This window comes from Arvicanthis niloticus, chromosome 1 (assembly GCF_011762505.2).
Source record: "Arvicanthis niloticus isolate mArvNil1 chromosome 1, mArvNil1.pat.X, whole genome shotgun sequence".
Classification (NCBI taxonomy): Eukaryota; Metazoa; Chordata; class Mammalia; order Rodentia; family Muridae; genus Arvicanthis; species Arvicanthis niloticus.
This window is the reverse complement of record NC_047658.1, coordinates 152,757,406-152,784,903: the sequence shown is the minus strand read 5'-3', so window position 1 is coordinate 152,784,903 and position 27,498 is coordinate 152,757,406. Positions and strand designations below refer to the sequence as shown.

Here is a 27,498-nt window from a genome sequence, read left to right as displayed (position 1 = left end):
GACTATAGACTATTTTAACTAAGATGTAGCTCTATAATACAGTGTTTACCTTCTATGCTGAGGACCTGGGTTTGATCCTGAAGGAGTCTGACCTATGGAACCAGACTGTCTACATTTAAATCCTGGCTCTGAATCAATCACCCAGTCAATCAATGTTGGCCCTCACACTGCTGAGAAAAGATGTTATGGTATAGAGACTCTTTATGTTTTCTCATCACTAGGGGAGGCAAATACTGTCACCCAGTAGCTTTAGAGGTTATGCTGAAAATTAAATTCATTAGTGACACATAGGTATAAATGGCTACCAGAGAACCTGGTGCATAATCAGTAATTTAAAAATGTTGTTAGCTTTTATAATTATTCTAATTATAATTTTGGAGGATTAAATACTAAGTTAATTATATTTCTCTTGGTATCAAAATGTGTTTTGGAATCAAAACATATATTAGTTGATTATAAAGAGAAATTAGGGAGTAAGAAAAAATTTTAACTTTCTATTATTTTATGTGTATGGCTGTCTTGGCTACATGTATGTCTGTGTGCCTATTGCTTATGTGTCTACTGCCTACAGAGGCTAGAAGAAGACAGTGGATCTGCTGGAACTAGAGTTAAAAGACAGTTGTGAGCTGCCCTGTGGGTGCTAGGAATTTAACCTGGGTCCTCTGGAAGAGCAGCCAGTGCTCTTAACCACTTGAGCCATGGCTAAGCCATCTCTCTATCCCTGAGAGGGGTAAGAGACACAGGACAAAAAAGAGCCGATTGGGCGACACATGTGAAGTGGACAACCCAAGCACAGATAAATACAAGGTTGGTGGCACACATCTGGAATCCATCACTCAGGAGGCTGAGGTGGGAGGATGGAGAGTTCAAGACCAGCTTAAGCAATTCCGCAATCTGCCCCTCCACCACACATTCAATACCAGCTTAGCCTACAAAGTGAGAGCCAGGCTAGCCAACACAGGCAGAAGGTGGAACCAGAAAGGTGACACTGAAAAGTGTCACTCCCACAGAACCAACATTCTCACACATATTCAATAAAATCTGAGAAATAGGCTGAGGGTTAAGGAAAGACAGGTGGCAGACACTCACTCGTGGACTCTGTTGTCACCATAGAGATCGCTCAGGCCAAAGCTGACGTAGTGCCAGTGCTCAGGGATATCGGCAGAAGGACTCCCCATATTTCTGTACATGCTAACATAGTCCAAGGGGTCCGGACCACCCAACCTGCAAAAGACAAAAGACAAGGTGTCAGGTTAAACTAGAAACCAGGAACTATCAAATAGGAGGTTCTGCTCTACAAAGCCCCTCCTAGAGGAAGCTACAGTGAAGTATACCTAGAGAGAGGCAAACACCTCTATAGGGATGAGCCAAGGGAAAAGCATCCGAGGCCTTGTGATTTCACATGTTCAAGACGTTCCCTCCTCTTCCCTCCAACAGGCAGGGCCTCTTTTAGAAATAAAGCAGACATGGTGGTTGCTCATTTTGCTTTTGCCTGTTTCAAGTTGCTGACTCCAGATGGAGTAAGTCTTCATCTCTCTATATCAACATGCCAGGCTTCAAGGTAAGAGATGCATCCATCAATTGATGGTCAATAGAATGACTGTCCAGAGCATGCCCAGTGGATATCATTCCTGAAGGCACAGGTTCCACTCTGCACCTGCCTCTTAGACAGCTAGTTCCTGAAACACTGTATTGTGCCTTCTATTGTTTCTTCTCAATACACACAAAGCTTCCAGTCTGCATAGATCATAGCCTATACTCCACAGATCAAAACTTAGTCACTGCAAGTGACGAAGTCCAAACAACAGCTAGCTCAGCTCTGCACAGAGCACGGCAGTGTGAGTCAGGCTAAGCCCTGTGAGCACCTGCACCCTGAAGAGTGAGCCACGCGGCACTTGGCTCAAAGGAAGAGCTGGGCCATTTCACGATTTGAGGCTCCTAAGGATCACATTAAATTTCCCCATAAATCCAACAGAGAGGCAGTTGAAGATTTAATTCAATAAAAGCTCTTTTAGCAATTAGTGCTTAAGAAAAACAAACAGCAACAAATAAAACCTGGTTCCCTCAGAATAGAGAGGAAAACACAGTAGACTTGTGAAGCACACTAAATGAAACCCCTCAGCAGAAGAAAGTGTGCACTGAGCCCATAAACCCGGCTTTTGAGCCACCTCACGTGGACTACTCCACAGACCAGAGTGGAGTTTGCCTTTGCCCCTGGAACATGGACCAGAATGCACCCTGCAAGTGGGCTAAATTACTGAGGGAAAGCTAACGACCAAATAAAAGACATGGTACAAGAGATCCCAGCAAGGGTGCCAGGACCATGCAATTCAAACCCTATTTTAAAACCAGTAAGTCTGGTTTCATCCTCTTTGCCAGGATGTTACTAGCCTTTGTTGAAATCCTTATTCTTGGGGGAGGGGAGAGGGTAAGTTATTTATAGAAGTCATAAGAAAGAAAGTCACTAAAATAGCTTAGGATCTCGCCTGAGGGAGTTAAGTAAAGGGACAAATCTCTATGTCTTTAACTGTGATTTCACCAAATCATTTGACTAAACCCTTAACCAGCTGGATTTAGAAATGGTTTGGGGATGGATAGAGGAAAGAAAAGGACCCCATTAAAACTGTAGAACCCTAAAAAAGGGACTCCATATTCTCTCCAACTTCCTGCTGCAAATCCCCAACTGCCCTTGATGTAGCCTAGGTCCACCCAGCAACAAGCAGTGGCACTGTGTTTTCTGTCCTGTTCCACCTGCTGGCATGCTGTGGCTCTCCCACACACACACAGTCTCCCAAGAGAGGTCACATCAAGAAGAGGCTTTAAGAAGAGTCAGGGAATGGCTACGAATCAAGCAAAGTTAGCCTTATACTCACACTCGGATGAATGGGGAAAAAATCATATTTTACACTTAGGCGAGATGCGGTCCAAGGGCCCAGAGCATCCGTTACCGTAATTCCCTAAACACCTGATTTCTTTCTCTCTGTAGGGCAGTTGCAGGACAAGACACCAAGCTCTGCCTCCCTACTTTGATCCTGTCTTGCTTGAAAATCTCAACTATCAGCCAGAGTACTCCTGGTGGCCAGGGACCACTAGCTAAAATGCTACCCCCAACCCCCAAAGAAAGCCCATAGCCAGACCCAAGCAGTTTAGTCAGTCATACTGCTGTGAGAATTGAAGGGGCTGCTAAGATCCTACACAGAAGGGATAGAAATCTTGGAAAGAACCAGTTACTAAGCTGGTCCCTCTTAGATTCCTGCGTCTAGGTGGCATTCCTGACTTCAGAAAGTGCTGTCCACATCTTATCTATCATCACATTCGAGTCTACCTCTGGGGGTTCAGCCTCATTCCAGGCTTGTAGTAGAAAGAAAATAAATGGTGTAACTACCCTTGGTCCTTTGCTTCCATACCTCTAACACACAAGTCTGTCTTGATGGCCATGTAGGTAATGTAAAACCAGGTGCCCCCCATTCTGCACAGGGGCTTTCCCTCAAACTTACACAAGATCAGAGCAAAGAGCATCACAAGTTCAGCCCCATTTTTTTCTCATGACTTGGGACAAGTTCATCACAACTAACACAAAGGTGCCATTGAAATGGGTGATTAATTTAGCAAGAGCCCCTTCCCACACAGAAGCACTCTTCCAAATGCTCTTCAGCCTGGAAACAGGCTGCCCTTGCCGGCATGTCTCCTGGCTACCCAGACAGAGGCTGGTCCCCAGCCCTCCGGACTGTCAGTTTCCTTTGCATCATGCTCCCACTGACACAGGGAGTTAGCCTCAACCCTGTACAGCCCATCTCCCATCTCCAGAGGCAACAAGAGGATGTCACATAGGAAAAAGACTCAGCTTTAAAGGGGGTGTAACCCGCAAAGACATCCACTTCCCCCACTTCAGGTCCATCTTTAGCCAATACCCCAAGCTGTTGCCCCAGGAACTTTCCAGGATCTACTGAAAGGAGTCATCTAATACAGCGACTGCCTGCATGAATGTGGCCATCTCTTAGTCTATGTTTGGTCCAGAAGGACCACGAGGCCTTGTTCCATAACACTTGTTTTGTCTGAAGGCTGACTGAAGAAACAGGCTGCAAACAAGAATAGAAAACTAGAAAGTGCCATTTTTACCCCAAGGACAGCCAGCCCATTTGGAAACCGATCTTTTGCTTGGCAACTTTAAACTTAGGCTGAAATCCTGAAGACAAGACAGAAAACGCTTCTTCAGGCTACACTTCATTCCTCCTGCCCACTCAGGTCTCCATCACGCACCTCTTGGCAAACTACGATCCCCTTCAATCCCGAGCCAAAGTTTGGCTCTCCCAAAACCTGTTCTTAACTAACGTCCCTAAAGCAAAAGCAGCTGCAAAGCCAGAAGCAAGCTCTGCAGAGGGAAAGAGAACCGTGCAGAGTAAGCAAAAAGTTTATCTGGAAGAGCGGCTCTGTCAAACTTCAAGAGCAACAGCTTCGCACTGAATGACAGAAGCTCCTGCGCTCGGGAAGGTCCCGAAAGAAGACTGAAAGAAGGCCTCTCCTCAACTCTTCACTCATCCAAGGCACAAGACCCTCATCTTGCTCCCTCCTAACCCACAGGGGCGTCCTGGTCCCCGGACCGCCCTAGACTACGCGGTCTCGTGCCCTCCAAAGCCCTCTCAAATGCTCTCCAGGCCCCGCCTCACCTCCCCCCATCCCGCCCCCTGGCTCCCCCAAGCCCACTAATGACCCACCACAGGCGCCCCCTCCTTTCTCCACGTTTACAGTTCGCTCTCACAGTCCCCCCTCCGCTCCAGTATACACCCCCAGTTCTCGGTTCTCCTAATCCCGATTAACCCCTTACTACTCAAGGGATCCATTAACCCTTTGTCCCCATTCCCAACTTCTGTCCTAACTCCTTCCACAGCGTCAGGAAGCTCCTGGTTCCCAAGTACTTTAACCATTTTCTTCCTCCTCCTTCTGCAAATTACTTCGTCCCCGGTGCTCGAAGCTTTCCCGGCCGGTCCCCCGTCCTCCCCAGGCCCAGAACATACCAGTACTTGACGATAGCGGTAACCTGGAGCGGGTTCGGCTGGTCAGGGTAGAGGCGGCGACACTCTCCGTAGATGGCGTGCAGTCCCGGGGGAAAGAGTGAAGCAAAGGCCGGAGGGGCACTAGGGCCAGAGGCCGGGGGCGCGGCGGGGCCGGGGGCGACGCTAGGCCGCAGCTCCGCCATTGGGGCGCGTAGGGCGCGCGGGGAACCCGGGAGGGTAGAGGAGGGAAAGCGCCCCTATGGGCCAGCGGACCCACTGTGATGAGACTCCCCGAAGCGATGGGGGCTACGGCGAGGTCTAACTCCGCGCCTGCGCACGAGGCTCCGTCCGCCCAAGCCGGAGCCTTCAAGACGTCGGCCAGAGGATGCTGTGGGACCGCGGGGAGCTCCAGGGGGCGGGGCGTCAGCGTGCCCTTTCCTGGCACCCATTGGCTAGTGTCTTTGCCAGTCACAAGTGGGGAAGGCGTGACTTGACAATAGACCCCGCCTCCCTGCCCCTGGGCTGGGAGCATCCCAAGGATCTTGGCCTCCCCCTAGTGTTAGGAGGAACCCAGTTTAAATCAGAGACCTTGAGGTGCTCGGGTCCTGTGAAAGCTCTAAGAAATGCCTAAGAAGCGCTTAACATTGTTTTGCTGATACACGATTTTAAGATAAGCCTGACAACTAATTAATTCATTAGTCTGTGTGTCATTATTATTAATATATTACAACTCTAATACTTCTTGGAACTATTGGTAAAAAGCAACTCGAAAAGTGCCTGGGGAAAATGCCAGGCTGTTTTAAAAGCGTTTACGTATGCTTTCTCTTCACCTGGATATTCTGAAATTTAAGAGTGTAGCTCAAGAAAGATACTAAAACAGTTTCTAAACCTTTAGATGATATTTTAGACCAGTAATTCCGTGGCATCCAACTTTACAGGTATTTTTGATAACCTCCATTGGCTTTTGCTTCATGGGTTTTGTCTTGTTTTGTTGTTTCATTTTGTGCTGTTTTTCGAGACAGGTTTCTCTGTATAGCCCCTCACTGTCCTGGAACTCACTCTGTAAACCAGGCTAGCCTCGAACTCAGATATCCTGCTACCTTTGCCTCCCAAGTGGTGGAATTAAAGGCATGCAGCACCACGGCAGTGCAGCCGGGGCTCTTGTATGTGCTGAGCAAACATTCTACCACTGAGCGACATTCCAGTCCCACAGATGTTTATTAATGGTTTATATTGCCCAAGTGAAGGAATGGCTAAGAGGTAGAACTAATCTGTAAAATTCAACCGCCTCTGAACTACTGACAAATCCAATCCCAACTACTCACAAGTACTTCAGACTCCAAAATTTAAGAGTGTGCTGGAAACCCCTTCGAGAGGACCTCAAATCCAGTCATGCAATATAACCATTTAACATTGTGGCTCTTTAATCTACAGACACTACAAACACCGTGCACCATATGTTGGAAATACACTGTCCAATCTCCTAAACCGGGCCGGGCTGGGACCAGGTTGGGAGCGCAAACCCCGGAGCAAGGAATGCTGGGGATTGTAGTTCTTCGGAGGCGAGGTCGGGCCGCTCCCTGGATGCCTAGTACCGGCGACTAGACTGCGCATGCGTGTCAGTGGCGTTTGCTGCGGACCGGGCTGGCAGTTCCTTCTTCGGAGGGAAAGATTCCTCTGCCATGGAGTCCTACGATGTGATCGCCAACCAGCCTGTTGTGATCGACAACGTGAGTAGCATCTTTCCTATCTTTAAAGGGACTGTGTTCTCCTCCAGGAAGGATTGTTTCCGAGGTTTCAGTCTAGGCCGCCAGCTCTTTGTCACTAGCCCGGCCTGTCAGGCGGGTTCAGCTGCCGCCGCCCGCGTCCTCCTCACATCCATAGTTTGAAGGCAGGGCGGCCAGCCAACACCTGTGTAATGGAGAATTTGAGTGTAGACAAAGGGAAGAGCTGTGGTCCGGGAAGGGTCCTTGGATCCTCGGCTCAAGGGGCCTTAACCGTTCTCTTAGAGCCTGGCACCCGCCTTCCCTCTGGTTTTCCATCACTCAATTGGCTGCTCTTGCTGTCCATCTTGGTCTAATGGTCCCGCCTTTGGGCCTTGCCGGATTAGACCAGCACTCTGCAGTTATTGGCTCCGGCGCTTGTCGCTCTTCCGGCCGCCATAGTGTTTCCCTTCTGTAAGGGGCGGTGCCGTGCTCTAGGGCTGTAGGGATTGGCTCGGCGACTCTGGGTGCGGAAGGCGATGGCTGGTCCACCGGCGAAGGAGGACAGTTTCCTTGGGTGTGAGCTGGAGAGTCGATTTAGTAAACCGTATATGGGTGGGGCCGGATAATCCGGTGCCCAGAAATGGCCATGGGATTTCAGTTATTTTTGTGATTATAAATTATAGTTAGTAAAAGGTAAAAAAGAAAGGGGAGTAACAGAGCAGGCGAGGTGCTTTTCTGTCTGCAGGGCCCACTTGAGAGGAAGGGAGATGATCCGACACCGTGGTGATCGGGCGCGCTAGCGTTTCCAGGGTGCTTTTCACCAACATGCAAGTTGAAGCCTTCCTAAAAGTGAATGGTTAAGAAGGAAGTTTGCGCCTCTTTTCACAGACAGAACGAACCCGAAGGTGGAAGTGATCAAGGTCATGCAGCAGTGATGCCCCAAACTTCATTGCCTTATCTAAATGGCATTCCTTTTGCTAAGCACCGCTCCACAAATGCATAGATAAAGACAAATAGAAAGAAAATATTGCTTTTATGAGGAGGGGCAGTTATCTTCCATTTCTGAATTTCACTCAAAGGTTTGGTCCCTCCCATACTGGTTGGACTCTTCCTGTGCAGTTTCCAGGTCTCTCCATTGAGGCAAACTACCAGTTCCCTCTGCCCTAGGCTGACCTTCTCAGAGTAACTATGATGCTCCCACCCTCAGGACCTGGACCTGCCACTAAGTTCTTTTTTTGCATCGTAGGTGAATGGTGTTTGCTTTTTCCAGTTTATGCAGGAAAAGGAGGCTTGGGGAGGTTTTTCAAACCACCCACTTTAGGAGTTGAGGATTCGAGTCTTACACTGAAATCTGGTTCCAAGTTCTTCAGTCCTTGTATTTGTTGTGAACTGCCTTTTTAAAGGGGGAAGCTGAGACTGGGGGTGTAGCCCAGATGGTATTGCTTGTCTGACATGCATGAAATCCTGAGCTTCATCCCCAGCACAGCATAAACCTGGTGTATAATCGGGTATGGTGGTTGGTATCTGTAATCTTAGCACTGGAGAGGTGGAGACGGGAAAGTCAGAAATGCAAGGTCATTGTTTGAAGGCAGCCTCTACGATATGACTTTGTTGGGAGCAGGGGATGGGAGCAAGGTTAATTAAATGAGACGCTTGTTTGGGGGTTTTGTTCTTTGTCTTCCTCACTAGCCTCAGTAGACTTTTTAACCCTTGTGGGTAGGGAAGTGAGGTTTTTCATTTTTTATTAGTCCCTCTACCCACTCCACACAGTACCCAAGACTCCCATATGCTCTGCCTTTCTCCCTCTCTCCTCCCCCCCCCCTTGTTTATGTGTGCACACATGTGCAAAAGCATGTGTGTTTGTGCCTTTAGGGGCCAGAGAGGTCATTACGTTCCTTGGAGCTAGAGCCACAGGCATTTATGGCTATCCAACATGGATACAGTGCAGAAGGGATCCAAACGCTGGTCCTCCCAAAGGGCTGCAGCCAGTGCTTTTAACTAATGAGCCATCTCTCTAGCCATCTCTCCACTGCTCTTTTTACCCACCCAACTCTACACAGTGCCTAGGGCCTGGTACCACTGTGTACAAAATAAGGCCGCTTTATTGGCTAAGTGAGTAAATAGACAACTAATGATCTCTGTCGTGAAAGATGTCCAGTGTTGGGGTTGGGGGTGGGGCACCCAATAAAGTTGAGGGGTTTCAGCTATGTAATGCTGTAAATGGTTGAATATCACTTCTTTCTTGTTTTGTTTGAGACAAGGTCTTTGTAAATTCTTCTTCTCAATGTTAACTACTTAAGTCTTTAGCCAGTTCCTGGTGTTAGGTCTCCATTTTTTCAGTTTGAAAGAAAAAATGCATAGACACGATCTATCTCAGACTGGAGAAATGGCTCAACACTTAAGAGTGCTTGGTCCTCTTCCAGAGGACCAACACTTGATTCCCAGCACCCACCTAGGCAGGTTACAACCTGTCACTCAAGCTCCAGAGGCTCAGACACCCTCTTTGGTCTGAGAGCATTTGCACTTACGTACACAGATCCCCACACAAGACATACACATATACACATAATTAAGAGGAAGGCTTATTTTTTTTTCTTTTAAAGCGTTATCAGTTTTGTTTGGCATCAGTAATGCAGGAGCAGTCTGTCCATCCCACCAGCTCCCTGCCTTGGATCCTTGGAGCTGGAGTTACAGGTGGTTGTGAGCCACTCAATGAGGAACCAGACTCGAGTTCTCTGGAAGAGCAGCAAGTACTGTTAACTGATGTGCTGTCTCTTCAGTCCCTGTTCTTTTTTCTTTTTTGAGATTTAAATACATGTACCACATGCATACAGTGCTTGAGGAAGCCAGAAGAGGTCAGCGGATGTCTTGGAACTGAAAGTAATAGTCAGTTGAGAGCTTCTGACATGATGCTTGGGCACTGAGCCTGTGTCCTGGGGATAAGCAACAAGTGCGATTAACAGATGAGCCGTCTTTCCAGCCCTTGTTTCTTTTCTTAAAAAAGACTCTTCACTGGTAGCTCTGGCTTCCTGAAGACTCGTTATGTAGACAAAACTTAGCTTGAGGTCCTACCTCTCTGCTTCCCTGTCTCCTGCAGCTGAGGTTACAGGTGTGTACCACCATACCAAGCTGGTTTTCTGATTTTTACAGAAAAATAGAAAGATGACTTCACATGCAGTCTCGCATTTGTAATCATTGCCAGTTAATATAAAGTGTGCTATGATTTACAAACACACTTTGGTAGTTACATAGTGCTAGAAGCATAGATACAGCTGATGCAGAAGAACCGTTTTGGGGCTCAGGGCCTCTTTTTTGAGTAATAAAAAAAAGTTCTTCTATTAAGTACAAGTTTGTGGCCAACCTTGGCTATGTGATTAAACTGGTTATGTACAATTCTGACTGTATTAAAAATATTGAATTGTACTATACCTTGAATTAGTAAATTATATATGTGACATGTAAATTTTATCTCAATAAGATTTTTGTCTTTCTTTAAAATACTTTCTGGACCAAACCAAAGTCTTAGGACCAATTAACAAGCTCTGTCCTAGAACCCGTAGCCCCACCTCTCTCAGAATCTAGTCTTTACTTGTTAGCTGGAAGACCGCAAGCCTCTTTCTCAGCACATCATACAACCTGCAGTCCTTAAGAACAAATTTTCTCAAGCCACAGCCTGCATCCAGTTGGTGCTGGGGCAGACTGCTAAGGGAGTTGCCTGCTGCCTGCATCAGGAGAATGGTCAGTGGGGGAGCTGACTGTAGTCCTCATAGATCAAACATTGCATGAGACTCCATTTTCAAGAAACCTCTCCATGGTGTTTGCTCTTTCCTTTGCTGAAGTGCGTAGCTGGGTGGCAGTGCATTGTTAGGTGCACACACAGTTCCGTGTGCTCTGCAGGGCTCGCAGAGCACAGTGCCTCATCTCACTGCCTCCTGTCTGCATGTTGGTCCATGCCTTGTCTTGGCAGGCCTGCAAGGGCCATGGGGACAAGCTGGGTCTGGTTCTTCTGAATGCATCACTCCCAGTGTGCTCTGCCTTCCCGAACCACCTCTGCCTGAGGCTGCTCACTGGTGTTCAGGTGCTCGCTCAGGTTCAGAATTTAGGTTTCCTCTGCCATTTTTTTTTTTTAATTTTAAATTTTTTTGTTTTTTGAGACAGGGTCTCACTTTGTAGACCAGACTGACCATGAACTCAAAGAGATCCACTTGCCTCTTCCCCCTAAGTGCTAGGGTTAAAAGTGTACACCACTATATCCTGTGTCTGCCCACTTAAAAAAAAAAAAAATTAAGACAGGGATGTCCCTGCCTGTCTTGAAACTTGCTTTGTAGACCAGGCTGGCCTTAAACTCAAAACTGGCTGGCCCCTGCCTCCCGGGTACTAGGATTAAAGACATTTGCCACCATTCCTGGCAACTTTGTGCCAGTCTTTTGCTCATAGTGTAACTCTAACCAGCTAGTCTCTTGAGTGTCTGGCAAATGACAAGTACCACTGTGTGAAGTCTCTGAGCTTGAGGAAGTTGGAATGAAGTAGAGAGAAATAGGAAACACAAATTCTAACAGACGGCAGTGAGACCCGTGCAATGTCGTGATGCAGGTAATAGTGAGGGCTGGGTTACCCTTCAAGAAGGCACAGGATTGCAACTGTAATCTCTAATACTTTAGCTTGAAAACCCGAGGCTGATACATGAATCTGACATTGCTTCACTTGGCTTTGGGTTTGAGGATTTTTTGTTTTGTTTTGTTTTTATTTTTGTTCCCCCCCCCCCAATCTATTAGTTTTCTCTGCATGTCTTTACATCGCGTGCATGCAGTACCTGAGGAGGCCTGAAGAGGGCATCCGATCCCCTCTTAGAACTAGAGTACTGCCCATTGTGAGCCACAGTGTGGACACTGGAAATCCAACTTGGGTCCTTTGGAAAACCAGACAGCGTGCTTAACTGCTGAACCTTCTTTCTAGCCCCTCAGTTGTTTTGTTGTTGTTGTTGTTGTTGTTGTTGTTGTTGTTGTTGTTGTTGTTGTTTGGTTTGGGGGGGGTTGAGACAAGGTCTTGCTATGTGGCTTTCTTAAACTGTGGCTCTTCCTGCTTTAGCCTCCAATTGGGATTGTTAACAGGCATGTGTCATGCTGAATAGCTGAATCTAACATCATAACCTGCCTTGTTACCCAGACTCTTGGTTTTGTGCTAGTAAACTAAAAAGCAAACAACTTGGAAAATCAGCTCTTAAAAATATTCAGATCTGAACGTATGTATGATAGCACACGCCTGTAATCCCAGCATTCAGGAAGTAGAGGCAGAAAAATCAGAAATTCAGGGTCACCTTCTCCTACAGAACAGGTTTGAGGCCATCCTGGGATGTTTGAAATCCTGTCTCAAGTAAATAAATTTAAATCCTGGTCTAAGGTAAAGATGGCACCTTCATTTCTCATGTCCTGATCCTCTGCCAGGAGAGACAACTAGTCTGTTGGCATTACACATCCTGGTGAAGACAATGAACAATTATGAGAAACTTGAACAGGTTCCTGAAGACCTTTTGCACAGTGCTGTTCCCACCTACCCGTCCAAACCCCGGGGTTTGCAGTAGGAGAATCCCCTCCTTCTTAGACCATGAGTTCAGTTCACAGCTACGCCTTCCTGGGTTCCTAGTCTGCTGCCAGTGAGTTTGCTCAGTATCCCCTGTTTGCTCTCTTCTGCCAATAGAGGTTCCTCCTCTTCTAGAGAACTGGCTGTCCCTGCTGTCCCTGCTGTCCCCTCCGTGCTGCTTTTCCTGTTCTTTCTCCACTTCTCATCATACATACCCCTGTCCTCAGACTTGCCAGAGGCAGACACCAAGGTGACTGGTCTCATCACCTCCATCATCCCTCCACGGCTCTCTGCAGGGGAGCAGGAGGTAGGGAGGCAAGGGTGTGCAAGAAAGCTGTTGGTGCAAAAACAACCTTGACTACCATGAATCTCTTGTGTATTAACTGATGCTGTGTGGCCTCTGGAGTTTGCTGTGTCCCAGGAGAAGTGGTTGAGAGCAGACCAGGTCAGGTAGGAGGAACCAGATATGGTAGTAGTTAAGTTTAGAAGGAAGATAATGGGAGGTGGTACATGCCTTTAATGCCAGCACTCAGGAGGCAGAGGCAGAAAGAGCCCTGTGAGTTTGAGGTTAGCCTGGTCTACATAGTGAATTTCAGGATAGCCAGAGCTACACAGAGAAACCCTGTCTCCAAAAGAAAGAAGAGGAGGAGGAGGAAGAATGGAATGTATTTTCAAGCCAGATCAGGTCTTGACGTTTTCCCTGCACACAGTTGGTATCAGGACCTAACTAAAGTCACTGTTTATATTGGTTGTGTCCTGAGAGATGCTTGTTAGAAAAATGGTGTTTTCCTGGCACTGCACTCAACCAACATGGCAAATATTGGAGCAGGAATTTGCATCTTGTCTTCTGTCCTCAGACAAATCATTAAGGCCTCTCTGCTCTTCATTATCAGGAGACAGAGGAGTAAAACAGTGGCTTGTAAAAATACCCGTCTCTATGGAGTATGGTGCTTCTGTGCCTTCAATACGAGCCTGAGCGTGTGACTCTTGTCAGAGTCAATGCAAGACGCTTGTAGTGGGATGTGTGCTAGGGACCTGGGGTTGGGGAGAGCTGCAGCCTAAGGCGGGAATGCAAGTTAAGGCCTCCTGTACCAGTAGAACAGGAAGAATGCAGCTCAGCTCCCCTGCCTCCCCTGTGTGTACTAAATAACTTCTAGCTAATTGCAATTTCTCATGCTTTCTGTTTTTTCTCTTCCATTTATTCATATTTTAAATTTTCATTTTATTAATTATTATTGTGTATGTGTGTAGAGAGTGCAGGTGTGTACACAGCACACATGTAGAGACCAGAGAGTAAGTCTCCTTTCATCAGACATGCATGACAAGTGCTTTGATCTAATAAGCCATCTCCCTGACCCTGTCAGTATTGTATGTATTAGTATTATTTGTATCAATGCTGTACGTAATGCTCAAATATGTTTCATACAATCAAGGAGAAAACTACAGCGAACTTGAACAGTTCACGGAGGATGCAGTCAAAGTCACTGCTCACTGCTTTTAGTCCCTTCTCTTCCTGGGTGTGTATTCATCATCGCTGATGCTCCTGACCATGTGTTTGTTACACTCACAAATATAAGGGCTTTCTCTCTTCATGGAAATGAAACCGTCCTGTGGAGGCTCTCACTTCTCTTTGTCCTCTCTCCCCAGGGATCCGGTGTGATTAAAGCTGGCTTTGCTGGTGACCAGATCCCCAAATACTGCTTTCCAAACTAGTAAGTCACTTGGAGGCTTGGTTGTGACTCTGGGGATCTTGTCATTTTTGCCCTGTAACCACCCCTGCCTTGTTGAAGAAGAAGAATTCTCCCTCAAGTTAGCCTTGGTACCTAAAACAATAAGCAAAGGCTGTGAACTGTCTGGGATAAACAAAGGGATGTTATTACCTGGCATGTTTTGAGAGGTACAGCAAAGACCTCTTTTTTCTTAGGTGAGTGTGAGTGCATGTGTGTTGGCAAGGTAGGTGCTGCAGCATGTGTGTGCTGGAGCATGTGTGTGCTGCAGCATGTGTGTGCTGCAGCATGCGTGTGCTGTACCGTGTGTGCTGGAGCATGTGTGTGCTGGAGCATGCGTGTGCTGCAGCATGTGTGTGCTGCAGCATGCGTGTGCTGCAGCATGCGTGTGCTGTAGCGTGTGTGCTGCAGCATGTGTGTGCTGCAGCATGTGTGTGCTGCAGCGTGTGTGTGCTGTAGCGTGTGTGCTGCAGCATGTGTGTGCTGCAGCGTGCGTGTGCTGCAGCGTGCGTGTGCTGCAGCGTGTGTGTGCTGCAGCGTGTGTGTGCTGCAGCGTGTGTGTGCTGTAGCGTGTGTGTGGTGCAGCATGCGTGTGCTGCAGCGTGTGTGTGCTGCAGCGTGTGTGTGCTGTAGCATGTGTGTGCTGCAGCATGTGTGTGCTGCAGCGTGTGTGTGCTGCAGCATGTGTGTGCTGTAGCATGCGTGTGCTGCAGCATGTGTGTGCTGTACCGTGTGTGCTGCAGCGTGTGTGTGCTGTAGCGTGTGTGCTGCAGCATGTGTGTGCTGCAGCATGTGTGTGCTGCAGCGTGTGTGTGCTGCAGCGTGTGTGTGCTGTAGCGTGTGTGCTGCAGCATGTGTGTGCTGCAGCATGTGTGTGCTGCAGCATGTGTGTGCTGCAGCGTGTGTGTGCTGCAGCATGTGTGTGCTGCAGCGTGTGTGTGCTGCAGCGTGTGTGTGCTGTAGCATGCGTGTGCTGCAGCATGTGTGTGCTGTACCGTGTGTGCTGCAGCATGTGTGTGCTGCAGCGTGTGTGTGCTGCAGCGTGTGTGTGCTGCAGCATGTGTGTGCTGTAGCATGTGTGTGCTGCAGCATGTGTGTGCTGCAGCATGTGTGTGCTGCAGCATGTGTGTGCTGCAGCATGTGTGTGCTGCAGCATGTGTGTGCTGTAGCATGTGTGTGCTGGTCAGAGCACAGCTTTGTGCAGTTGGGTCACTCCTCCCAGCTTCATGGCATTCCAGGAATCAAACTCAGGTCACTGACTGGTACATCACAACCTTTACCCACTCAGCCATCTTGCTGGTCCTCTTTTTAGACATCTGATTCTGCCTGGCATGGTGGCACACGCCTTTAATCCTAGTGCTCGAGAGGCAGAGGCAGGTGGATAACAAAAACAAAAAATTGATTCTAAGGCTGGATGTGGTGGCTCATGCCTTTAATCCAGCATTTGGGAGGCCAACCAGATCTACACTGAGTTAGTTCCAGGACTACATAGAGAGGCCCTGCCTCAAAACCAAAAACTCTGTCTGATTGTATCTACTGCCACCAATTTTATCCTTGCTGACTCAGAGAACCACAGAGCCCTCCAAGTTTAAGTTTTTAAACAGAGTCTCCCTGTATTGCCAGGCTGACCTCGTTTTCTGGGGTTCAGATAATCCTGCACCTCAGCCTCCACAGTACCAGGACTGTAGCAGGCGTACCACACTCAGCCACTCTCTAAAATCCTCTGTTCCCAGGCCAGAGATGGCTTAGCAGGTAAAAGCATCTGTCCCAAGCCTGACAACCTTGAGCTGGATCCCAGGACCCACTCGGTGGAAATCGAGAACTGACTCCTTGACACACAACTAAATACATTTTTAAACATCTTTTTAATCCTCCCATTCTCTAGTACAGAGTTTATTTAACGTTAAGCCACATTTGCCATCTTAGACTGAGGACTCAGACCTTTTCTGCAAGGGAGAGTTTACAGGGAGAAGATGGTGTCGCAAACTTAGGGAGACCTTACCTGGGAAAGGAAATGGGGGGTACCTGGGCAACAGCATCACAGACTCAGTAATCCTGGGACAGGGACTTAAGAAATAAAAGATTTTTTCTTTCTTTCTTTTTTACTTTTTTCTTTTTTTTTTTTCTTTCTCTTTTGTGAAACTAGAGATGAAATACAGAGCACGTTAGGCTCCGGCACTGAGCTATAATCCCAGCTCCTACATTTTTTTTTTTAGTTCATCATTTATCTATAATTTTTTTTTTTCAAGACAGGGATTCTTTATGTAGCCCTGGCTGTTCTGGAACTCATCCTGTAGACCAGGTTGGGTCCAAACTAAGACATCTGTCTGTCTCTGCCTCCTGAGTGCTGGGATTAAAGGTGCATTCCACCACTGCCTGGTCATTTACAAAAATCTTTGTTTTTTTTTTTTTTTAAAGGCATGTGCCACCTTACCTAACGATGCTTTCTTTGTCTTTTCTCTCTCTCCCTCTCTCTCTCTCTTTTTCTCTTTCTCTCTCTTTCTCTCTCTCTTTCTGTAAAGATTTATTGAGTGTTCTATCTGCATATACACTTACATGCCAGAAGAGGGCATCAAATCCCAGTATAGACAGTTGTGAGCCACCTTGTAGTTGCTGTGAACTGAACTCAGGACCTCTGGAAGAGCAGAGCCATCTCTCCAGCACCATTTAGAATTTATCTCTATCTAATATACAATGGGAAAATAGGAGAACAAGAAGTATGATTTATAAAACAATAAAATAGATAATATGCAAGTAGCTTCAAATAGTATATGTTCTTTATATAAAACACAGAAAAACGTGTAAGAAAGGAAATGGAAACTAACTGAGCCCTCCCCGCTTGCTCAGAGACGAGCACAGTAGACTGAGGGTACATGGCTATATCTGGATGTGCTCTTGGACGTCTGTCTTAGAATAAAACACATTCCTTTCTGCTGTCTTCTCTAGTGTGGGCAGACCTAAACATGTTCGTGTCATGGCAGGAGCCCTCGAAGGCGACATCTTCATTGGCCCCAAAGCTGAGGTAATTCCCAATCTAACAGAAGAAACCTTGGGCTTGCAGAGTACTTGCCCATCCAGCACAGTGAACAGAGCAATGAGAAAAGGGGTCATTTTTCTCCCAAGCACAGACTCTGGCCTTAAGGAAGACATACATGGTAGGACAGAGACCAGTCTGGGAAATGGCACTGTTACTGTTATCTCTGTGTCCTGTCACTGTCTTGCAGTCATTAGATTGATTGGCTTGGGTATGTTTTTGGCAAGAGGGATTCAGAGGGGCAATCCAATCTGGCCTATCCAAGGTATGAGTTAATTACCCTAGCTTTGGCCAAGCCCTCAGCAGGCTCTAGGGAACAGAACTACAGAGCCATTGCTGCCCATTTTGGTTCTAAGAACTGAGGTAAGAGCCAGGACACTGTGTCCCAGAACTAGACAATGAGGTGGGTGCACAGGGCACCTGGGGGCTGTAGAGGAGATTCAGAAGCCTTCTGCTTCTCAGCTGCTCCCTCGGAGAGTCCATCAGTTTGTAGCATCCAGTCTCCAACTTCGAGAATGAATGCCTATGCTCAGTGTGGAGAAGAGCAGGCTGGGACTCAAGGAGGCTGAGGGTCCTTGACAGTGATTCTACCTCAGGCCGGGAGGGCAGGACACCAGGCAGAGCCTGACTCTGCTACAGACTGTGCCCTCTACTTGCAGGAGCACCGGGGGCTGCTGTCAATCCGCTATCCCATGGAACATGGCATCGTCAAGGACTGGAATGACATGGAACGCATCTGGCAATATGTCTATTCTAAGGACCAGCTGCAAACTTTCTCAGAGGAGGTGAGGGGCCTGTGTGTAGGACACTCCTGTGTAGGATGCCGAGTTGGATAGAATTCCACCCCAGAGATGCCGAGGAAGATGAGAAAGACCCGGATGACTGCCAAAGCATTTGAGTGTAAATATGTACAGCACTGAGCTGTATACTTGAGATACATTCTAATGTTATCTCCATATCATTCCTACTAATATGTTAGAACTGAAGTTAGGTGTAATAATATGCTTCTAGTGCTGGCACCTGGAAGGCAGAGGCAGCAGGGTGAGGAACGTGTGAGACCAACCCAGGGCTGTGTAGCAAGACTCTTGTCTCAAAAAAAGAAAAAAGAAAAAAAAAAAAAATAGGGGCTGGAAAGATGGCTCTGTGGTTAAGAACACTCACTGTGCTTGCAGAGGACCCTGGCTTGGTTCCTAGCACCCACATGGCAGCTCACAACCATCTGTAGCTCCAATTCCAGGCAGATCTAATGTCTTCTTCTGGCATCTGAGGGTACCCACGCATGTGCGCATACATACATTCTCATAAATAAACACAAAAAGAGACCTAGGAAGAATTATCTCCCTTTTACAAAGAAGAAAATGGAAAAGCAGACTGGGCATGATGGTACACATTGTAATACCAGGAAGCTAGGGGCTCAAGGCGGTCCTTAGCTACACAGCCTCTTTAAAGCTAGCCAGGCCTACATGTGTGAAGAAAATAGAAGACAAACCAAAAAGGGCAGCAGGATGCTAAGGAGAAGGAGAGAAGCAACTCTCCAAGATGACCACTGACCTCACCTGTGCATATGTGCACACATAAAATTAATAAATGTAGAAAGATAAAAATGAAAAGAAAAGGAAATCAGAAAATCTAAGTGTATTTCCGAAATCATTCAGTGAATAAAGGGGTAGAGAGGGGATTCAAGCCCACATCTGCGCCCATGCCGTTGACTTCCACGGGAGCGACTCAGAGATAAAAGGAGAATGTGTAAGTTTTCAGGGAGACGAAATGGTCAGGCTTTCAAAAACCTTCCATATGTACTGGAGAGACAGTTCAACAGTTAAGAGCAAGTTCTGCCCTTCCAGAGAACCTGAGCTCTGTGGCCAGCACTCGTGCAAGATGGTTCATAACCCCGTGTAACTCCAGCTCCAAGGGGATCTAGCCTCTACCAGTGCCTGCATTTACATGTATAGATATATACACATAAACATAATTTAAAAGAATTAAATGTAAATAGCCCAGGCATGGTGCTACACTCCTTTAATCCAAGCACTTGGGAAGCAGAGGCAGGTAAATATAACTCAGAGTTTAACAAAATCTTGACGAAGAGGTGACCACAGCAGCCACAGGGACCTATAGAGGAACTTTGGAGGGCAAGGAGGTGCACCCAGAGGGTAAGGACAGAGTGGGACTGTCAGATGTGACGTTGGAGAGTAAAGACACAGACTCAGGCATGGGCTGTGACAGCCTCAGCTGACAAAGGCCCCCTAGACCATAGACTTTTAAGGCAGGGTCACCAGGGCGGAATGCTGACCTCACTGCCTGCCTCCTGGGCCTCTTTCCCCAGCACCCTGTGCTCCTGACTGAGGCACCTTTAAACCCTCGGAAAAACCGGGAGCGAGCTGCAGAAGTTTTCTTCGAGACCTTCAATGTGCCAGCTCTCTTCATCTCCATGCAAGCTGTGCTTAGCCTGTGAGTAGCAGCCTGGCTAGTGTGACCACACAGCAACCTAAGCCTCTGCGTACATCCACTCTCCCCAGTGAGGACAAGCTAAGGTAGTGAGAATAAGAAACTCTTACTGAAACTAGACATCGAAGCTCCTCAGATAAACCAAAGGCAAAGTGTGGCAGGTACCCAGTGCTCTCAGGTTTGGGGTCCAGGTCTGTGGTCACACACTGCCACAGCCGTCCCTCAAGGTTCCTCCATGTACCCCAGTACTCACTCTGTTGACTGTGTGCCGCACAGCACCACACCTGCCATGCTGCTCACCCTGCCATATGCCTAGCTCCCTCAGCTGCTGAGGTGGTACCCTATGACCTACACAGACTCTGTATTTGACCCGGTTAAATCAGGAGCCAGCATTTGCAGGCTGGGAGGTTGCCTGGGCTGGACATGGGCACTTGCCTAGCACGTACAGAGGCCTAGGGTTCAGTCCCCGGCACCCTCCAAAACAAAAATAAATTGAAGGATTTCATATCCAAATCTAAATTTCTGACCTCTGAACAAATGGAAATCTCTGTCTGATACTACTGGGCCAGCATTCCTGCAGGACTAAATCCAGAAAAGCAAAAATCAGTTCCTTTTCCTCCTCTGCTGGCTGCTTTCCCCTCCTCTTCTCTTGGGAGTTGAAACTGCCCTTTAGGTCGGGCCCCCAGAACAGTAAACGCCAGGCTGTACTCTCAGACCAGAGGCCTGTTCTTTAGGATGCTGGAGAAGCTTTGCTCCTCACTCAGTATTTCAAGGTCTCCCTCGTACCCTACCCACTCAGGGCCCAGGAGAACGGTGGAGCGAGGCTTAGCTCCGCTGACTCAGAGCTTAACACGTGGGTTTCTTTCCAGAGGGCGGGGGGCTCAGTGATGGTTTGTCCCTTTGCTTCAGTTATGCCACAGGCCGAACCACAGGCGTGGTGTTGGATTCCGGGGACGGCGTCACCCATGCGGTCCCCATCTATGAAGGCTTCGCCATGCCTCACTCCATCATGCGCATCGACATTGCTGGCCGAGATGTCTCTCGCTTCCTCCGCCTCTACCTACGGAAGGAGGGCTATGATTTCCACTCTTCCTCCGAGTTTGAGATTGTCAAGGCCATAAAGGAAGTGAGTGGCTTTCTGTGAGCCTGGGCCGAGGGGTGGGAATAGTGACCATAAGAGTGAAGAGGGATGATGCTCCTGCAGCGGTCCTGGGTCAGGCTCTGGACCCTCCTGGTGCCCGTGTACATCTCTTCACCTTCCTTAATGCTTCCGTCTTGTGGGAAAGGAGCTGTGTCCAGTCCCTAAGCTTGGCGGGCCACTGTACCTGACATTAGGTTCATGTCCTTGAAGAAGTTGAAATGCCCTCTTCTCCTAAAGTAAATTGAACCCTCCTACCATGTATGGTTGTGGGGAAACCTCTGACCTGGTCATAGGAAGCCAGAACCATACCCGAGGCAGGAGGAGGAAGATGCCTGAGCCTGGCTAAACTTAAGTAGTCACAGGCCTGGGAGCTACTGAGCCAGGTTCCCAGGTTTGCCTACCAGGAAAGCAGAACAAGAACTCATGTTTTAAGTGTCCCCGGGGCAGTGTGACAGACAGAAGGGCAGTGTGACAAACAGAAGGGCAGTGTGACAGACAGAAGGGCAGTGTGACAGGCAGAAGGGCAGTGTGACAGACAGAAGGGCAGTGTGACAGACAGAAGGGCAGTGTGACAGGCAGAAGGGCAGTGTGACAGACAGAAGGGCAGTGTGACAGACAGAAGGGCAGTGTGACAGACGGAAGGGCAGTGTGACAGACAGAAGGGCAGTGTGACAGACAGAAGGGCAGTGTGACAGAAGGGCAGTGTGACAGAAGGGCAGTGTGACAGACTTCTGCACCTGCTGGGAGGCACCTTTAGGCAGTTGCTGCAGACAAGCGTGTGGGACTTTGCCTGAGAGTGTATGTACTAGGTTTCCTGCAAATACGACTGCCATTTTTGATTCTGCAGAGAGCTTGCTACCTGTCCATAAACCCCCAGAAGGATGAGACACTGGAGACGGAGAAGGCTCAGTACTACCTGCCCGATGGCAGCACCATTGAGGTAGTGACCACAGTTTTCTCCTTTCCCCTCATACCCACCATTAAGTTTTAGACTCAGCTGAAGGTCCTTCGAGGACCTGAACAGACAGCAGAGCTGAGAGTACAAGCAGCCCTGTGCTTCTGTATACAAAAGGGAAGTGGCCCTGGAGGGACTTCCCTAGAGAGGTGGAGGTGTAGTGCTTGCTGTCCTTAACCATCCCTGGGTACAGATTAGTGCAGTCACTGCTGTCTGGAGCGCCATTGATAAGACACTTCCAAGAGTGTGAATGCCAGAGCTAGGAGTAAGATAAGCACTTCCCCTCCCTAGTTCCCCAGAACTGTCTCTTCCATCTGTTCCCAGGAGCCCTGTCTTTGCTCCTTGAGACCCTTGTCACAGAAGGTTTGTCTTCAGCCTGGGCTTCACAGATCCCTGATTCCTAAGAGATAGGCAGAAAGACTTCTGTTCCCAGTTCCAGGGGACCTCGTTCCAGCCCAAACTCTTAAGCTGGCTCTTTACCCTCCAGATCGGCCCTTCCAGGTTCCGGGCCCCTGAGCTGCTGTTCAGGCCAGACTTGATTGGCGAGGAGAGTGAAGGTATCCATGAGGTGCTGGTGTTTGCTATCCAGAAGTCAGACATGGATTTACGGCGTACACTTTTTTCCAACATTGTCCTCTCAGGAGGTTCTACCCTATTCAAAGGTTGGTCTGTGCTCTTGGGACTCTTGTTAGGGAAGCATCCTCATCCTGCAGGGATCGGATGCTTAAAGAATTAATTTGGGGGGGGTCTTTTTTTTTTTTTTTTTTTTTTTTTAAGGTTTTGGAGATAGGCTACTGAGTGAAGTGAAGAAACTAGCTCCGAAGGACGTGAAGATCAGGGTAGGGGCATGCTGGGGCTGGGCTGGGACCAGTGGGGCTCCAAGGACATGGGTTGGTTCTGTTCCCTGTCTGGGTCTCCCCAGGCAACTCAGCACCCCATGGTCCTAGCTAAGGTCTGTCAGGAAACTGAACTGACAGCTTAACCTTGCTGTTGCCATGCCTTCTCCCATCCTCCAAGGTAGAACACCTGTAATGCAGTTTGCCTTCTGAGTGTCTGCTGAAGGGAACTTCATGTGGAGAGGACGGGCCCCAAAAGAAGGCATCTAATTCATTCCATAGGTGTCTCACTTCACATAGGGTCAACTGACCACAGCTCCTGCAAAGAGCCTATTGGATGGCATGCAGCCACTGCACTTAGCAGTGAGACAGATGGTGGGTGGGGCTGGGTGTGGGGCTGAGAAGCCGGTTCAGTAGATTAAGCTCTGGCAGTGCGTTAGGACCAGAGTTCAGATCCCCAGAATTCACATCAAAGCTAGGTAGGCATGGCAGCCTCTTATGATGGCAGCGTTTGAGAGGTAAAGACAAGGTCCCCAAGGGAAGCTGGCTAGGTAGACGAGCCAGAACCGGCAAGCTCCAGGTTCAGGAAGACTCTTGCTTCAGTAAGTAAAGTAGAGCATGACCAAGGAAGACACCAGATGTCAACACTGGGCCTCCATGCACACACATGTGGGCACACACACATGTAAAAGATAGGGATGACTGGGGGCCTGGGGGTCTTAGATTCCTCTTCCCACCCCCTCTGCAGATATCTGCACCCCAGGAGAGACTGTATTCCACATGGATTGGGTAAGTAGCCCGTGGGAAAAGAGCAGAGTGGGAAGCGGGGTTCTGACCATTCCACCATCCTACCTTGTCCCTTTAAAAAAGGACCCTGGGGGACTGACTGGCTGCACAGTTTCACTCACTCACTCACACTGCTTCTTTTGGGTTTTCTCCACTCCAGAGGCTCTATCCTTGCTTCCCTGGACACCTTTAAGAAGATGTGGGTCTCTAAGAAGGAATATGAAGAAGACGGTGCACGATCCATCCACAGGAAAACCTTCTAACGTTGCGACATCACCACCTCTCTCTGAAGTTAACTCCACTTTCAAACTCGCTTTCTTGAGTTGGAGTGTTTGAGAGGAACTGCCTGTGTGTGTGAGTGAGTGTGTGGGTATGGTATGAGTGTGTGCGACTATCGAGTGCCGTGTGGCCCAGAAATCCTGGGCCCAGAGAGGACATTGAACTACCCACGATGGTGACGGACTGAGGCCTGGGGTTGACTACTAACTGGCCCCTTACAGGAAGAGCTCTGGCAGAGGCCCACTCTTTTCTCAGCCAGGCCTTTGTCTGGCTGTGTGGAACTATGGTTACTACATAGAGAGACCTTGCTGCTGCCAATCTAGGCTGGGCTGGCCCCACCGCACCCTGGAGTGCCCTGAGGCCGGAGGCAGCTGCTGTCTCCCCTGCTCATCATTCTATGCTGTCCATGCTTCTGGATCAGACTGAGAACGGGGGCTGGGGTTAAGTTCTGTCTGGTTTGTTTCAGTTTGGGTTTGGGGACTGAAAGAACACTAGCCGTTGTTAGAGACCAGGTTCAGGAGAGAGCAGGGTACACTCATGTCCAGCTGGGAACCAGGTAGGAATCAGGACCATACTGGGCATTTGAGGATAGGAGATAGCTTCAGGGTTAATTTACAAGCCCTAGCCACGTGCAGGGGTTCTAGGACACTGTAAGGACTGTGGGCTCCAGGCCCTGCTCTTTGTTTCTCATACATCCTGGTTTCCATACCATCACCACGGTTTTATTTATTGACGTGTTTATTCAGTAAAGGGACTACAGAGAGGGCTCACTGTCTCCTGCCCACCGGTCATCTTGCTTACACTAATGTTTACAGCACCTAGGCTTTCCACAGTGTCGGGGCTCTGTCATCCCCTGATGGTGAACTGACAGTATTCATGGGCCTGCAGGATTGGAGGCTGCACACGAAGGTTCCCCAGCCAGCCTCTTTCTCCTAACCCTACTTCCTCACTGCCCTGGAACCAACAGGCTGCTTGTGGTTGGATTTTCTAAGACAGGAAGTAGCATCACTCTTTGGCAGAGGCCCCTTGCGAGGGAGGTGTGTTGGAGATCTAGACCCTGTAAAACAAAGCAAGCTGCGGTTAACCATGTTGCCTTTTGCCACTCTAACTGACCAGGGGACTAAGTCAAAGTGGCAAGGAGGCCCCTTCTAGGTTAGATTGGAGAGAAGGGGCCAGACTAAAGTGCCAAGATATGATGGGCGCCAGCCTTGTTCTTGGAAGTGGTCCAAGGGCCTTTGTACCTAGTACAAAGCTAGGGTGAGCCTGTCCTCACCAGTGACACCAAGTCTCACCTCAGTTCCAGATTCCAGACAGTATTCTTTCTCCACCATCCTATGACCAAAGGCCCCTGCCAGATGTAAAGTGAAGCTGGTGTGTGTGGAATCAGTGTGGCAACATGGACTGCAGCGCTTAGCCAGCTCACCTCTCTTAGCCCAAGCCTGTCCCTGCACAGCCTCGCAAAGCCACGTTGCCTGGTGGGGCCCAGTGTACTTAAATAAAGTCGTTCCGGTAGATACATCAGTCTGACCTCTTTCTGTGACCAGTGCCTGGCAGAAGGGGAGCTCCTGGAACGTGATATGCAGACCATAACCCAACCTGTAGGTGGATGGGAAAAGAATGGAGGGTCTAATTCCTGTGTATTCTCAAATCTGTGGGTGAAGCCTGGCTTCATCTCTGAAAACAAAGGGTTTTGTTTTGCTGAGAGGGTTTCTCTGTGTAATAGTCCTGGCTCTCCTGGAACTCTTTAGACCAGGCTGACCTTGAACTCAAAGATTTCCCTTCGGAGTGCTGGGATTAAATATGTGCACCACCACACCTGGCCTTAAAACAGATGTTCTTAAAACTCATTTGTATAAGACATTTGAACCAGGCCTGTAATCCTAGCTACTCTGGAAACCAAGGCAGGAGACTCACATGTGTAAGGACTGTGTGGCTTACACAGTGAGTTCTGAGCCGGTCTCCACAATGCAATGAGATTCTGTCTTACACTGAAGAGAACTGGGGTTTACAGTTCAGTAGCTGAGCTGAGCACTGCCTAGCGCACATGCAGCCCTTCTACCCTCAGTCCCCCTCACCCACCCACAAACTGTTTGGGGATGTAGTAAGATGAGGAGCTTGATCCACTGAGATGACTGCAGATTGAGGGCAGGTACCAACAATTCTGTTCATGTTGGACTCCCAGGACCCACATAGAACTGACTCCATGCAGCAAGCTGACCTTTGACCTCCACTCCACATATATATATACAATAAATGTAATAAGGAATTCCTCTTTAAGTTAAGGGTCTGGGTGTAGTGGTGATTGCCTTTTATCCCAGCACTCGGGATGCAGAAGCAGATGGATCTCTTGAGTTTGAGGCCAGTTTGGTATACAGAGTAAGTTTCAAGATAGCCAGGGCTACATTAAGAAGAAACCTTGTCTCAAAAAAAACCAAAAATAAATTCCTTTGTCTAAAAGGAAGTTGCCAGATTCCTAACAAGTGTTTACACTCCCCTAATAACTATAAAATATAGGTGTCTTATGATTCATTTCATAAAGACTTTCAGAACCACAAAAAATAACTTGGAGAAGCACTGCTCACTGGCTGGGCCATGTGCCCTAGAAAGTCTGGTCCCCTGTGCAGCCCCTCAGAACCCACACGGAGACTTTCACCATATAAAGACTGCACCCTGTTCAGAACCATTCAACCAGAATCTTGGCAGACTCAGGCATTAGTGTTTTGGAAGCTCTCAGGTGATTTCCGGGCTTAGAGTCCCGCCCTAGCCTAGCAGAGGCTCCTTTTTGAGGACTATTTTGCAATGGTGTGTGGGAAGTGTGCTGAGAGAACTGATTCCAGGCCTGATCACTCAGCAGTCTGCTGGATTCATTTGTTGGTGACGTCAGTCATTTTTTTTGTCTGGTCCATTGGTTGTTTTTTAGGCTAGCTTTGAATTTGGGGCCATCCTGCCTCAGCCTTCCAGATGTTGGGATTACAGGCACAATTCACCAGGTTCAGCTTGCAGTTTGCAATTTTATCCTAGTATCTCTCAGAAAATTACCTTGGGGAACTTTTCCTGTTCCCCACCCCCAACAACCCTGTCTCCCTGCCTCCTACACAAGGCACAGACCCAAAGAATCGGAAATGACTGGCTTTACTTGATTTGTAATGAGATGAACCTCTTTAGCGTTTAGAGGCCTGCTGGGCTTTGGGGGGGGGGGGGGGGGGGCTATAGCAGAGAGGGCATGCCACTTCAGGCACAGCTGAAGCAGAGAACCCTCTGAGAGAAACTACTAGGAGAGGCAAGTGGCACTTTGAGTCAGCTTCACCTGAGTGGGCAAAAGGGGCAGTCACAACATCAGAAGTTCCTAAGCCCACCAAGTGGCCAGCCCCAGCTACAGGTCCCAGGCAGCTCCTGGGCACCACACTCAGCCCTACTCTTTCTGGTCCTCCTTTTCTTCCTGCCCCACAGGAGTTGCAGGTCCCTGAGCACATATGGCCCAGCCCTTGCACAAGCTGAGTCACATGACTAAAGAAGGGCAGACCTCCACCTCCGTGATGCTCCCGGTTCGGCGCCAGGAGCTCCCGGACACCATCTGTTCTCTGGACTGGTGAGGAAGCAGGATGCTAGCTGGCAAGAGAGGCAACTGATGGGGCTAGGGCAATGATCTCAGCACAGTGGCTCTGCCAGACCCCTCACACCATCTTAATGTTCAGTGTCTGGATCTGGGCCAGGTTCTGACGCTGGGCCTTGACCACACGTAGGCGACTCCCATGCAGCGTGAACTGGGACCAGGTGAAGAGCTGCAGCAGCGCACAGGTGATGGGAACAAGGACCAGCAGGTAGAAGCAGCCCTGGCGGAGCGTGGGAGCCTGCGCGGGGGCTGGGGCTGGCGGCTCTGGCCATGGCCGAACGCTCCCCACGGAAGTCATTGGGGGCTGCTGAAAAAGGTCATGACCTAGGGCAAGAGCATACGGAAAGAGCATGGTCAGCCCCGGTAGCCCTCCAAAGCCCACAGAATGGCATCTGAAAC

General features: G+C 48.7%; 3 protein-coding genes across 8 annotated transcripts in view; 1 reads left to right on the top strand and 2 right to left on the bottom strand.

Moving 5' to 3' along the window:
• Sufu (SUFU negative regulator of hedgehog signaling) overlaps nucleotides 1-5,422 on the bottom strand; it is a 99,235-nt gene extending 93,813 nt beyond the window's left edge. Inside the window, exons 1-2 of one of the 2 annotated variants that reach the window (XM_034512072.2) lie at nucleotides 5,016-5,422; nucleotides 1,090-1,224 (exon numbers count right to left, since the gene is read on the bottom strand). In XM_034512072.2, the coding sequence (XP_034367963.1) occupies nucleotides 1,090-1,224; nucleotides 5,016-5,197 (317 nt within the window). In that variant the 5' untranslated portion in view covers nucleotides 5,198-5,422. The remainder of the gene's footprint in view (nucleotides 1-1,089; nucleotides 1,225-5,015) is intronic. The other variant, XM_034512080.2, reaches the window with a different exon arrangement.
• Nucleotides 5,423-6,433: 1,011 nt separating this feature from the next.
• Actr1a (actin related protein 1A) lies at nucleotides 6,434-25,002 on the top strand. Of its 3 annotated transcripts, XM_034498840.2 has the most exons (11): nucleotides 6,434-6,724; nucleotides 13,928-13,992; nucleotides 16,954-17,029; nucleotides 17,701-17,826; nucleotides 19,368-19,492; nucleotides 20,399-20,615; nucleotides 21,478-21,570; nucleotides 22,073-22,247; nucleotides 22,363-22,424; nucleotides 23,170-23,210; nucleotides 23,368-25,002. In XM_034498840.2, exons 1-11 carry the CDS (start codon nucleotides 6,677-6,679, stop codon nucleotides 23,468-23,470), a joined length of 1,131 nt encoding a protein of 376 aa, XP_034354731.1. In that variant the 5' UTR covers nucleotides 6,434-6,676; the 3' UTR covers nucleotides 23,471-25,002. The 3 variants fall into 3 exon arrangements, with proteins under 3 accessions (XP_034354731.1, XP_034354737.1, XP_076779603.1); XM_034498846.2 differs by lacking the exon at nucleotides 22,363-22,424 and having other exon boundaries at nucleotides 6,589-6,724; XM_076923488.1 differs by lacking the exon at nucleotides 13,928-13,992 and having other exon boundaries at nucleotides 6,602-6,724.
• The window catches only part of Slc68a1 (solute carrier family 68 member 1), a 19,217-nt gene continuing 15,925 nt past the window's right edge, over nucleotides 24,207-27,498 (bottom strand). For all 3 annotated transcript variants that reach the window (XM_034498820.2, XM_076923438.1, XM_076923449.1), the window contains exon 9: nucleotides 24,207-27,423. In XM_034498820.2, coding sequence (XP_034354711.1) covers nucleotides 27,161-27,423 — 263 coding nt within the window. In that variant the 3' untranslated portion in view covers nucleotides 24,207-27,160. The remainder of the gene's footprint in view (nucleotides 27,424-27,498) is intronic.

Coding starts and splice junctions, on each gene's coding strand:
- Actr1a (XM_034498840.2), top strand. CDS start 6,677: ATGGAGTCCTACGATGTGATCGCCAACCAGCCTGTTGTGATCGACAAC. Junction 6,725..13,927: donor AGCCTGTTGTGATCGACAAC/GTGAGTAGCATC, acceptor CTCTCTCCCCAG/GGATCCGGTGTGATTAAAGC. Junction 22,425..23,169: donor CGAAGGACGTGAAGATCAGG/GTAGGGGCATGC, acceptor CCCCCTCTGCAG/ATATCTGCACCCCAGGAGAG.